The sequence below is a fragment of the Leguminivora glycinivorella genome, chromosome 9 (genome assembly GCF_023078275.1).
Source record: "Leguminivora glycinivorella isolate SPB_JAAS2020 chromosome 9, LegGlyc_1.1, whole genome shotgun sequence".
Taxonomy (NCBI): Eukaryota; Metazoa; Arthropoda; class Insecta; order Lepidoptera; family Tortricidae; genus Leguminivora; species Leguminivora glycinivorella.
This window is the reverse complement of record NC_062979.1, coordinates 3435362-3449703: the sequence shown is the minus strand read 5'-3', so window position 1 is coordinate 3449703 and position 14342 is coordinate 3435362. Positions and strand designations below refer to the sequence as shown.

General features: G+C 36.7%; 1 protein-coding gene across 1 annotated transcript in view; it reads left to right on the top strand.

The window, feature by feature from the left end:
• The window catches only part of LOC125229470 (serine/threonine-protein kinase haspin homolog), a 34154-nt gene that overhangs the window by 13317 nt on the left and 6495 nt on the right, over window positions 1–14342 (top strand). Inside the window, exon 5 of the mRNA XM_048134317.1 lies at window positions 12970–13182. Within this exon, the coding sequence (XP_047990274.1) occupies window positions 12970–13182 (213 nt within the window). The remainder of the gene's footprint in view (window positions 1–12969; window positions 13183–14342) is intronic.

Genomic DNA, 14342 nt, shown 5'->3' with positions numbered 1-14342 from the left:
TAACCCTTAATTAGACAATGTTCGCCTTGCCGAACATGACCTTTGATTCTTGTTGTATTTTTTCCGAATCAGAATCATTAGAACTATCGAGCGCCGAGGAGGCTTGAACTCATGTCATGATCATGACCATTTTCTGCCAAATGAAGGGTTAACTCGACTCGAGTTACGAATCTCCTTAGTACAGATGTGATGACTTTATGGAGTTTTGACCTGGAAGACATGTGTCGCTTTGCGCACTATTAGGAGCGCAAATGCGCAAAAAGCACCATCGGTACTGAAAGGAACCTATTGAAAGCGGTTATAATGATTAATAACACTAAAATATTTTCAGAAATATCAAGACTAACCTAAAATTCTTACCCTTTGACCGCATTCGACCAAGAAAATATTCAAAGCATGTCTTATAATGAATCACCTCATTCATGTAGATAGCGTTATGTATTGCCAATTGATAAGCAAGTAGGCCAGACTTATCAACACGAGACAGATATCTGTTCAAACCTACGATTTGTGTCCTTAATGGACTACTAATGTAAATAAAATACGGTTATATAACCAATACATCTTTATACCTATTACCACAATGTGAAGTACTATAGGTATATTTGTCCGTTGTATGTTACTCTACAATCTTAATTTGTTAAAATATGTACAAGAGAAACATAAGACATAGGTAGATCTTGCGTCAGGCGAAATTTTCGTTCGGTCATCGCTTCCGGGGCGATAACTCGTATTTAAAGTAGGTACCATAGAGCAATTTGTAATGAACCCTCGTGGACGTTAGCTATCTACCGCTCTGTTTATCGGTTGAGAAAAGGCTGTCGCACAAACACAAAAAACTTGTGTTTTTTAATTGGACCCGATTTAAATGTCAAATGATAGTTTTAGATGCGATATACCTATGAAAATCGTTAACCTGTATGTATATATGTATGTATGTATGTATAAACTCTTTATTGTACAAAACACAAAACACAAATATGACACAGGATAGACAGTACAAAGGCGAACTTATCCCTTTAAGGGTATACAATCAGGTCTTAGTGATACTATCATACTTTCACACTTCAATGTCTGCCTAGAAGTTAGCTTAGACGGATCGCAAGTAATTAATAGTTTTAAAACCTGTTATTCAAGTACACAGCATATCATACATAATAATTACGATTGATAAACCTCCCACGTCGTTAATCTTTCTCACAATCTCAGCATTTATTTTTAAAAGCATGACAATTAATCCCGCCTTTATCTTCAACAATAATGCCCACAATTCAAGTATACGATGATTAATACAACATTACCGCGAACCGACACCAGCTGTTCGCGGAAGCACGGTTTCCGCATTAAAAGATGCAAAAACACTCCATTTACGTTTCACAAAGCCTTATTACATACATTTTAAGGTTAAAATTAACTTGGAATTGATGACTGATGGTTATAGTACTATCCCTTTCTATCTCACCGGGTCTCCATCAGCATGAAAGAGATCAATACGACTTCGGTCGCCAGTTTGCGGCGAGTAGCCTTAGATGATGCCTTGCCCGTTTACGGTTTGCAAGTGCATCGACTTTGCATGAAGACAGATGTTAATTGGACTTTGGTCTTATGTTTATTAGAATAAGGTTTGCGAGTAGTCAGTTTAGTAGACGGGATGCATATGGCCATACGTAGGAACATTAGCGTCTTATAAACCTGTAATGCAACCTTTGTACTCTTTGATAAAACGGCGTATGTTGAAAATAGTAAGAGTAATACTTAATAGCATTTATTTTGAATTTCTTTCTGACCTTGAATTATGAGAACGCGACAGAATACGTTAAAAAGACCACTTAAAGATGCGTTCAATATATAAAAGAAGAAACTGACTAACTGACTGACATATCAACGCACAGCCGAAACCGCTCGTCTTAGAGATTGCTAGTGGTTGATATTCCACATCTAGTTTCTTGGACGACATATAGCTTTAAGAAGTATTTTTTTATACCACGTCGGTGGCAAACAGGTATACGGTCCGCCTGATGGAAAGCGGTCACCGTAACCTATCGACTCCTGCAAATCAAGGGGTGTCAGTGTCACATTTACTTCTGGTAAATAAAATTCTGCCTTTGCAATATGCCGTATAAGGAAAATACGCAAACGGAAGCGGAAAACCTACATAAACTACATTGTAGCAGATAAACAAGTCCTTGCTTCATCAAGGAAAACTTTCTCTGTATGTTATTAGCTTCTCACCAAAGAGTTATTAATTGTAGAAGAGGCGCCGTAAAATTACTTCTACATCTTCTTACGTCGTGTAACTTTTGAAATGAAATGTGTCTGTCTCTGTGTGCACAGTAAAACAAGAACTAGGTACTCTTGAGGGCCTGATCACCAGAGGGCGGAATTGCTCATGGCAAAAATCAAACGTCAATAGAGTTGGAATGTTAAATTTTATCGACATTTTCAGTTATCGATAAATTCAGTCTCCTTTTACATTTCTGACTTTAAACCTCTTTGATTAGCTATTCGACCATTTGATTTTGACCTCTTTGATAAGATTAAAAGTAAATTGTATGACATATAATTACAATTACCATTTCTGTCACTAGTCCTTTTGAAACTAATTCACGTTTGAAAAAAATGGTTAATCCAAAACGAAAAACAGTCAACAAATGGATAAAGAAGTATCCTTGTCGTACTTACGTCGAAAACAACTCAACAATATACTGATAATTTCAGTGTAATCGATAGTCGATAGAATTTAACGTTCCAACTCTATTGACGTTTGATTTTTGCCATGAGCAATTCCGCCCTCTGCTGATCACCCTAACATGGATTGTTTCTAAAAATCGCCATACCAGATTCAATTGATGCCTGCCAAAGGCGGAAAAACAACTTAGACTACTCGTTTCTTCTGCAATCATTACCTCAGTTATACCAACTCCTTTTGGCATTGCCACTAAGTCTGCGATAAGATTATGATGATGGCCATGATACTGGGTGTATCAGATTGCCATTCGAGTTTATCATCACGCACTGATTAAACATCTTTGTTTAAGGATAGATAAATGTTATGATATTTTGTTTGACTGCCTAGTGAGGCAATCAAAAATACAAGTGTCGACTGAAATATGTACGTATGTATGGTTCTCTCAGCTTCTATTTTCGAACTGTCAAAAGTGTCAAAACGATTGCACTATTGAATTTTGGTTAGTAAGATATGGATAATATTGTCTTCGGTTACCGCGATAGTTACTCATGAAATAAAACTATGATAGGTATGGATGTTCAGAAAACCGTAATTCATTAAAATGGTCCGCATAAGTACATGTGTTATTTTGTGTCCGACGTCAAAATTCGTTTGAAAAGTAAATTGTATACCTATAAAAACTCTTCTACTTAATAATAATGTCTTACTCAAAGTGCGTGAACTTAGAAAATTACACGTTATTAGAATCGCTAGCTCAACTCGCGATTTCCCTTGCCACTGAACACGTCCCCCCTTCTCTGTCTATCTTTATATGCTCTCTCTTTTTAACTATAGACCCCATGGATAATTACTCTATAGTAAACTTACTTGGCCAGTTACGCAAGCTGCTAGAAAATCTATTCCGTTTCTAGTATTTTATTCGCAGCTGGCTTTGTTTAAATGAAACGATTGTACAGTACATACATTTTCCATTTATAGAAACTTAATTGTAACTGAAAAATGTCTGTCAGGTGTCAAAAGATAAAAATTGGCAGTAAGCGGCCCCTTTCCACTAACTGGCCACCTTGTACTAAAAAGAAAAACGTGGCTAGTAATAGAAAATGTATGTAAAAATGAGCTCTATCCAAAGAGAATTTATTTTTAGTATATGGTGGGCAGTTATTGGACAAACATGAAACAAAAGCTTGCTCTCATATTTCTGAACACTTTGGCCGCCCCGATTTATCTGACAAATGTAACCTGGTCTTGTTGATTCAGAGTTTTCAGTCTACGAGTGCTACGACCGAATCAATAATTTCGTCTGTCGGGCGTTCTGTTTTTCTTGAAGGTGATACTACTATCGCCCTGAAAGAAAATTCAATAAATTGGTACATTTGATATGTTTCACATTTCGAGATACTTTCAATTTTATTTATACTTTGCTATCTATTTTGCATATTTATTTTGCATTCGCACTTAAGACGATACTGTAGGGGTCAATTCTCCATACAAACGCTCTCGACTATTTCCTCCCTGGTTTTTGAAGATAGAGCAATGATTTTTTCAACACAGATTGTTATTATTTTTATCTGTGTCGGACCGTTTTGATTTTTTTGATATTCTGCTTTTTAATGATTCTAGAGCCAATCAAAAATTTCCAAAAACGGCCTTTTTCATTGTGGCGCAAAAAAAGGTGTGATACTCAAGATTGGTAACAATTAACCAAAAAAGCTAAACGGTCCGACATAGATTATTTCATTGTTATTCAGATTCTCAAATTTCGTTCCGATTGATTAAGTTTTGAAGGAGGAAATAGTCGAGAGCGGAACCTCGATTTTAAAGATTTTTTTGAAATATCTTTTGACTGAGTTGTTCTTAATGGACAATTTTTTTTCGATAAATCTAGTTAATAACACTTGTATATTTAACTAAAATTCCCAAGTTGAAAGGGGGGCTCCTTTCCATTTTAGCATTTTCGCTACCGTATCCTCTTAAGGTTAAGTAACCTACATCTTTATTATATTGCGTGGGAAATACATCGATCATTGTTTTCCTTAAAATTTAACCGTATTACGCAGAAAATTCGATGTCACCTCTTAATTTCAACATTTCGTCAGCTACCAATAACCTGAACTACGAATTGAATCATACTCAATGACAAACATGAATAACACAGAGACAATACAATACGTAATTGACCGTTGACTATAATTTTAATAATAATATTTTATGCACGGCAATTTGTTTATAATTTCCTACTTACTGTTTGAAAAAGCAAATCTCTGCCTGAAAAAAATAATAATTTCAACGATGTATCTGGCATGGCATCGTAGTGATACAAATAAATATTTGGCCACATTGACTGTCGCTATGTATTTGATGCCAAATTTGTGTAATATAAAATTCATAGATATGCGGTCTTCAAATTCAGAGAGCTTCAATGATAATGCAAAAGTGAGACAATTTATTCCAGAAAAAGGTAGTCAATTGTACAGTCATAGTTCAGTAGACAATAGGGTCAATGCTGCTACTTTTTACGTCACTAGGCAGCTGGACCCAAAGGTCTGCATGTCACATTATTTTTGTCATTTATTGTTCCAACATGCACTCGCAATTGTCGACAAATGAACCTGTTTCGCAACATCTGTTGACCCTAATTAAGTGTTCTTAGAATTGAACCTCCTGGCATCCCAGCCACCGGCAAATGATTCTCAGCTTTCAGTTCAAACTGTGTGAATGTAATTCTCGATTACGCCTTGTTGGTATCTTGTGGACCTCACAAAGGCGTTCGATGGCTTTATTCGCCAGCGCTCTTGTTACCAATGAGAACATTGTCATCACATTGCAGAGCAATGTACAGGAAAACCAATATGAAGCTGACTTATTTTGCAATAAAGACTGTATCGTTAAATATGGAGACAACTTTGAGTAGCCGTATTTATTTACTATTATATTTTTTTCTTATAACAAGACATGGGCTTAATAAGGCACATAATAAAGTACGCATTTTGTCCTAGAAACTCGACGTAAAGCATGTGGTTTAGACAGCATTGACTTAATCCTCCGGAGTACCAATTATGATTTCGGACAAATGCTACTAGAAAATTCACAAAGTGCGTACAAGACATGTACAAGACGACAAAATTGCGAAAAAAAATTGTACAATGCGAACCTTAACGACACGTGATCCACAAAGCAGAATATCTAGACATAGTCTAGCCACTGTTATTTTTAAAAAATAAAGTTCATGATCTGTGTATGGCAGCCATTTAGAGAATGTAGCATGGCGCTTACGCTAACTCCGACTTTGATGTCGAATTTAACTATCATACAATGTTTATATCTATCTGGCTTAGGCACTGTTCAAACACCATAAATGTCTATTAGACATTGGCCTATGCCTAATTTTTTTTATCTATTTCTCTCATCCTGCTTGTATCAAAAATTTACGGCAATCCGGAACGTTGCTCAAAAATGCGTTTTTTTAAATTTTATAAATTCACCGCATTTATTCTGCAATTACCCAATTGAATAACCATGAAGAGGACTCTTAAAAATATATTTTGGCAGCATATTAACCTTTGTTTGTCGAAATCGTACAAAGAGTCTTTGAGATATTTTCAAATTAAGCCAGATTAGGGGTTGTCCGAAATGTATTTGCTAGACCTTAATGAAAGTACCATAAAGTTAGTAGGAGGTAGGGCATAGCGAATGATATTCCGCTTTGTGTGGTAGGGCACAGCACAGCGGATATCGTCTCGCTCGAATCTAGAGCAGAGCCCAACTGGGGTAGTACCTCCGCCTTACAGAAGACCGCAGCCAAATAGCACTAGACCCTACTCATAGTGTTGTGTTCCTGTCGGTGAGTAAGGCTGCCAGAGCTCAACGAGGGTGCGGTGTGCTGATGACGGGAGGACTTACGGAACTAGTTCCGTTTATTGTCCTTTGAGTCGTCGGCAACCCGAACCCTCCTTGGAACTTGTACACTCCTTTTTGCTGTGTACTTAACACAGCAAAAGGGAATGTACAAGTTTCTAATGGGGTGGCAACGCGCATGTGACACTGTTTGAGTTGCAGGCGTCCATAGGTTACGGTGACCGCTTTACATCAGGCGGGCCGTATACTTGTTTGCCACCGACGTAGTATAAAAAAAAAAAAAAAAAAAAAAGTCCCTAAAATAAAAAAAATATGAGACCTTCTTATATCAAATAGTACTTAGCAATACCTTCAGATCATACTCTCGGACCATAATAATACAAAATTATGCACATGTCAACATTTAGACGAGGTTTGTGTTGTCCCTATAATTAACGATACAGTCCTTAGCTTATGCTAATATAAAATGCATATGTCCATCCATTCTATAGTTTCTATACGCGTGTGTCTATCTATAAGCGTTTTCGTAGCTCTTTAGTACACATACTACACTAAAAAGTTCGGTAAAGCAGGGCTGTGGATTCTTTTCATTAGTTTTTGAGTTCCGACCATGCCTAAGTAAGGGACGTAAGTTACTTATATAGGTACATTAGGTTACTAACTATTAGAGTTCGATTTCTTGGCCTCTGACGGCCCTCTAAATTTTTCCCGTACATTCGTATTTATTTTGTCACGATTCTGAAGAGCTACTTATATTGGCTTCAACCTAGTCACGTTTTCTGAACCTTGCTAGCAAAGGCAAAAAGATAATTAGTCGTCGGCACGCTTGACAAAAACATGTTCTAGTTGCGCTAATTGTTACTATTCCTAGTTCTGTTGCCAGGTTCTAATAAATGAAACAGACTAGTTACATTGTAAGAGGGAACTGGATCTGACTGAGGGACTCGACAGCTAGGGTTGTCAACAACGCTACCTACTAGATATCTCTTTATTAGACCTTGTCAACTTCTCATGTGAAGAAAAATAATGAATGGTTTCGATAATAGTCCTAATGAAAACTAACGTCTCCGTTTCAGAGGCTCAGGCAAAAGTTCTTCATACATTCGTATGTATTCGTCCACTAGTCGCTTTTTTCAACTTGATCTCATGATATTTGGCAAGAAAATTCTTGATTTTGTTTTTATTTTTGTCTTGTCTATGTCTATTCATAGATTTATTATTCAACGAGTTTAAAAAGTCAACAGTTCAGAGAGCCACGTGTTAGTACTTTATAGCTAAAATAACATTTAGACTTTTCTCAGAATTTGTTTGAAAATAAATTTCATCTATTGTCCCCTGCCTTCCACTCCGGGAAAATACTGTTACCGTACAAATGTCGATTCTAAAAATACTTGTTTTAAAAGTCAAAGAAGCCATGAAATCTTTGAAAACATTGTTGTTTTGTTTGCTTCCTGTTGGCAAAACGTGGAAAGTTATAAAGTCCTAAACACGAGTCAGATATTTGAAAGTAAATTGTTTAGCCTGTGCCACTCTTTCAAATGAAAATAATTAATGTCACATCCTTTGGCTTACAGTGTGTCAAAGAAAACACATTAATCTTCTTAGCCATTGAAGACACCTGAATAACCTTTGAGTTCACAATAGCCCCTTTTATTTATTCCTGACATTACTCAGGTACCTTTAAACAGAGTAAGACAAAAACCATCTTATAGCAGTCAGACATTTTTAATATCAATCATTTTGACGTGAGGGAAAGTTATGTTTCGAAATCCTGACTGATTACTTAGCCGGTCTTACTCGTATCCACTCTCGCTACTGAGCGTGCAGCCATTCTTCATACTTAAAGTTTGACAAGATCGTTCACATTTACCAGAAAATTATTACGCTAAAACAAGTCACAGCGTCGGAGAATTATTTCTATGTAGTTGCTCTTTTCTTTAGAATGCAAGTGTTAGCAAGATATAGTTAGCAGATAGCTACTTTAGTCATCGATAGATAATGACAATTTTCTATCTCATGGTCATGAATTCTATGATGTTACGCCCATATTTATGAGTTTGTTCAATAGGCAACTTGACTGTACTTTAAATAAAATAATATATTTTTTAATACAGTTGCTCAAAAAGTGCTCGTTTTTTGGCTGTTTAGCGTGCGAGAAGTTGTATTTTACGAACTAGTGCGTAAAAAGTATAAGTACGTTCCATTTTACGACTACTTACCGAGCTGTTTTCATATTAGTCTAGTTTACTAAGACAGAATTAAACTATAAACATACTATTAAGTGACTAATATTTAAAACGTTAATATTTCATATGTAATTGTTTACTTTTAGTCATGCTAAAAAATCGGTCATAATGAGTCGTGTAAACAGAACATGATTGGAACGAAACGCGCCTTCTGCTGTCAAAGTAGAGGCGTCTACCATGTTTTAACTTAATGCACGTGCAAAAACCTCAAGGATCGATTAAATTAAAATGTAGGTTGCTGTTAGTTGTACATTAACGAATCGTCCCAAATTGTAAATGTCTATGTTTTTATGGCACCCAATGAAATAAATTATGTTATTATAGATGAATAGCAAACTCGAAAATATGCACGCAAGTTTAAAAGCTTCAAAAATACGCCTTTGAGTTGTCAAATAATCCGTCAATGTCCATGGGAAAATTGATAGTTCGGATTGTTTTATTTCGTTGTAGTAGTGTTTTAATGTTTTTTCGCAACTGTATTAAAAAACGTCGTTCGTCACACGTGCGAGAATGTCATTCTTCTCGCACTTAGGTATAACGAAATGTACTATTATACCATGCACAAAATAATAAAGCATCAGATTGTTATAAGAAAAACAGGGACAGTTATTTTTAACTCGCAATTAATATTTTTAAAATCAGATAGAAATATATAAAGTAAATCAGTTGACCGTGACGTCACTCAATTCGATTTCATATTAATTCCATATGATGATTGCCCGTGTGGTGACGGGTTAAGAATTTCACCACCCCCTTTCTTCCCGTGGGTGTCGTAGAAGGCGACTGTGGGATATGGGTTAAATTGTGGCGTAGGCGAGAGGCAGTTTCGTTTTCTTTCAACCCCTTATTTGCCAAGAGTGGCACTGAAACCTGAGTAGTTTCATGTGCTCTGCCTACCCCTTCATGGGACACAGGCGTGATTGTATGTATGTATCAAGTAATAATCGTTTTGACAGTTCATAAAAAAGGAGCTGATTTGACTAGGAGAAAAGTAGCCTATTCAGTTCAGAAAGATGAACTTAGCTTGCTTTTATGCTAAGATTCATCATATTTCAGTATGTAGTTGTAAACTGACAGCGTATAGCATAACTTAGGTTGGTATGATATTACACCAATCCATTTTTGATCAAATTAATATTAGCGCGAAAAATTAGATAGGTAGAATATCTCCCTCAGTATAATAAGCTAGGTTTTTGCCGACCTTAGCTTTCAATATGCCCTTATTCATTTTAAACAGGTAATATGAGGCACTAACACAGATACAACGCCTAGCAACCGCCATACAATGCCCAGCAGTCCATTCATTTGACGTGACAGGGGGTGGGACGCATACCAATTTGTGAACCAGTTCTATTCCGAGAACATGCCTTATTCTCTGTGTTTCATAACGATGTGGTTTCGTTGATGTATGTGTGAAGGAATAAATCTGTTTAAATGGCGGTGTTACATTTTTATTTCGTTATACGCTCACGTAGTTGACAGCTGAATTCGTATGCATCAATAAAGTAACACATGAATATAACGAAGAAACGTACTGACGAGTTATTTTTCGTAATAATGTAAAACGTGGCTTAATGCTGATAGATGGGGTTGCTCCCTAAAAGTCGTTTTATTGATAAAATTGGAGTTTTAATCGTCGTTTATTTATTACAGTTCGTAAAACTATTGTCATTTTTATTTAACTTGCTCACAAAAAAACACAGACAAATACAACAAGACGGCCCTTACAGGGCGACTCGCGGTCACCAAGCATACGACAAATCAGGTTTATAAAAGTTTGAACGCGTGCGACACCGATCAGTAGCGCCCAAGTATACGACCCGCTAACAGTGTTCGTGTCCGCTCGGGAAAAAATCTTAAATAATCAAATTTGGTTGCAAACAATGGTCTCTTGCAGCATAAAGTGGTGTGGCAAGTCTTCTAACACTTCTACATATAAAAAAGATGGAATAACATCACAGTTAAGTCAAATTAATTATTTTGTTGAATATTGTTTATTATCCGCGGAGTTCATTTATACTGGTCAATATGGCTGTACTGAGCGGCGCCGAGGCGCGTCCATCCCTTTTTGCCTAGTTAACAATGCGATATGCTATCCCTTTCACGTAAACGACTAGGGATGGGGCCATGTTAGTTTATGTCTGTTGCGGGAACTTCGTACTACCGTTCGTACCCTGTGCTACCATTTTATGAAATATAAAAGAAAGTAGATTGGTAATTGTGAATAATTATCTAGAATCTGTAGAGTCTGTAGTGTTATTTAGTTGATTGATTAGTTTAGAATATTTAGTTGGTAATTTAACTTAGTAAACGTAAGTAAAAATGCACAGTTTAGTTATTAGTTACTAGAATGATTTTTATTGAGGTGCTATCACAATCATCATCCTCCTTGCGTTATCCCGGCATCGGCATTCGCCACGGCTCATGGGAGCCTGGAGTCCGCTTTGGAAACTAATCCCAAGATTTGGCGTAGGCACTAGTTTTATGAAAGCGACTGCCATCTGACCTTCCAACCCGAAGGGTAACTAGGCCTTATTATAATTTAATTATAATACAGTATGTAAACTAACGAAAACCATTTACTGTAACCCGTAAATGTCCAGGTGATACTGAGAAACTTTTACTATGGGATCAACCCCGAAATCACGAAAATATCTTCTGACAGTTTCATAGGTATTTTTATTTTATAGTAAGTATTTCCTATGGGAGAGTAAATTTTTATTTCGCGTTTTGGGTGTTGGTCCCATAGTAAAAGTTTCTCAGTATCACCTGGACATTTACGGGTTACAGTAAATGGTTTTCGTTAGTTTACATACTGTATTATAATTTGTTGCAAAACAAATTCACCACAGTACTGGTACCGGTACCATTGTCTATAATAGACATGTCCCATTCCCATCCCTGCTGCTAATCGTAAAGGCCATTATTTGAAACGACCAATGGCAGCACCGTGCGCGCCCGCCTCGCCCCGCAAGGATTGGTGATTTGCGTCTCGAACAATATCGCTTGCATTCTTCTAGTGGGGTGTTCTGTGCAAAAAAAGGATAAAAAGAATTTTTGTCCTTTGAAAGACCATGTCTCGGAATTCTCCCCAACTTTTCTGTTATCATTTCAATTTTAAAGCTTTCCTGATATGCAACAAACCAGAAATGTATTTACCACTAAAGAGTTCATATACTTTTAAACGTCCGCATCAGAATAGGGCTGCGGAATGAATGCAAGTAATTATCTCGTCGGGCCGACTCTTATTGAAATGATCGTGACGCGGCACATTCTGGGAAACGTTGAGTTCGACTCCAATTCGGCCATGACTCGATTCGAAAACTGACGGAAAGATGAGTGAACTGTAAGGAATGGACCAGTGGTTTTGTTTGGGAGAGATTTTTAATGTTGACTGAAGCGGAGATGACAGTAGGAGTTTGGGAAAACAATTAGCATTTGATGGAAATTTTTGCACACATTGCCTTGATCCAGCGAAGCGCTCTTCCGTTTCCAATACAAATCTTATAAAAAAAAACAATCAACAATCAATCAATCTCCTCATCGTCTCTATGAGTGTCTCAGAGGAAAGACAATGTAAATATCAGTATCCTCTTTATGTAGTACTGATTAGGCAACACTTATTTTATAGAAATTAGACATTACTGATGACATTGCCACACACTGCGCTGCGTTGCAATTGTTATGTTAGCTTGGTCGGGCTATTAGCACTGCTAGTTGTCAGGGACTGTGCAAAATTGTACGAGTATTGCCATAAGATCACCTTCTCTTCATTATTATTTTCTATATCAACCTGTTCCCTCCGAACGCAATTTATGTATATCACCAGTCTATTATTTACCCATCTCGTGAAAGCCAAGACTGTAATCGCCACAGCAATTTAACACTCGACTGCCTCACTCAGCCCTTCGGCTCCAAAAGTTCGTTGAATCCGACCAGACCACAACTAATTTCATCGCGTTTAGATACGCATTGAGAAGCGTACCGCGTGCCCATCGACCGTTGAATTCTTTTGTGTAAATGACCCACCAATCACTTCCAAAACATCTTTAAGTCACTTTAAATCACAAGGTAATTTCAATCTTAAGGTGTCTACTAAGGCGTCTTTTACAATGTGTAGGATTCTAGTAAGTAAAAGGTGATAAGTAAGATTTCTAACAAGGATATTTCCAACCATAGGTACTAGCAGTAAGGTGCGTATACGGCAGCTACACGTCCCGGCTGCTCGATCTGTGGGAACTGTACGACGAATGCAAGGGCTCGGAAAACGACAACCCCGCCATACTGCCGTCGGATCAACAGTACATTGTGTTGGAGCTCGCCAACGCGGGGCAGGATCTAGAGAGCTATCAGTTTAATAGTGCTGAACAGGCGCACGCTTTGTTCTTGCAGGTAATTTATAGCTTTTTTTTTATCGATTGTCATTTGTTTTTGTGTATTTTTTTTTACTGAGTTATGCGTGTTTCTGGTGGATATTATCATTGAGAAATACTTAAGTACTTACCCGTTACACAAGTTAATAAATACGTGGACCCGGTATAACATTTTGATAATTCGTTTTTAATCTTTTCTCTAGACGCACATTGTAAAATATACTCAAGATTATTCCACTAGGAAGATGTTATGAATTTGGTACATGATTTAAAAGTTAAGGATATTGGTGATAGTTCTATTTCAAGACTAGTTTTTAGACTATAAGATGAAACTCCTTTATCCTTAGCTTCTGATTTTTTGAACTAAGATTTTTTTTGTTACTGTGTATGTGTTTCTCCAGTGTTCTATTTTTCTTAATTTTTTTTATTAATTATGTTACAAAATCTTTGCTAGTTAGTTTGCGTGAAAGTGCATTAATACTGTGTCGTGTAAATAAATAGAACCATTGTAGCTATTTTGTAGCTAGTATTATTCCAATTATTGTGTTATTTCATTGTAAAGTAAATATGATTTTACATCACGTCCGCTTTACGTTATTATTTTGCTATGTTGATTGCAACTATTTTGCACGTTATTGCGTTTAATTTCATATAAAACGTGCGCATTATTTATGACATTTTGTAGTGTAATTTATATATTATGTTTTTTAATCGAAAAAAATGATAGCTAAGAACCACCGCGCTTAAATTCACTTTCTCGTAAAAAAAGTCTTATCGAAATCGGTTCATTAGATATCTAGGATGCCACCTGCAGACATTGGAAGTTTTTTGCATCAGGAAGTTTGTTCCATTTTGAGTAAAACGTGCTAAAATCATTCTCTTGAATAATTTTGTATCGAAAACGTTTGACAAGGCCTTCCTTCTCATTCAATCGTGTCAATCGGGGTCAATAATGTTCTCAAAATAAAGTATAAATTGATATTGTTCGCCAATGAGCGCCAGTAATCATACCGTATCAAAGTTATAACAGATTTAAATATCTGAATACCGAGACGCACATGACACGACCCTGGCGTGACGTCACGAGATCAGTGACGCGTCCAGCCTTGCGATTGTAAATAGTGGGTGTTTGTATAGTACGCCATATTTGCAATATACATGACGCCCTTGACCTTGGTT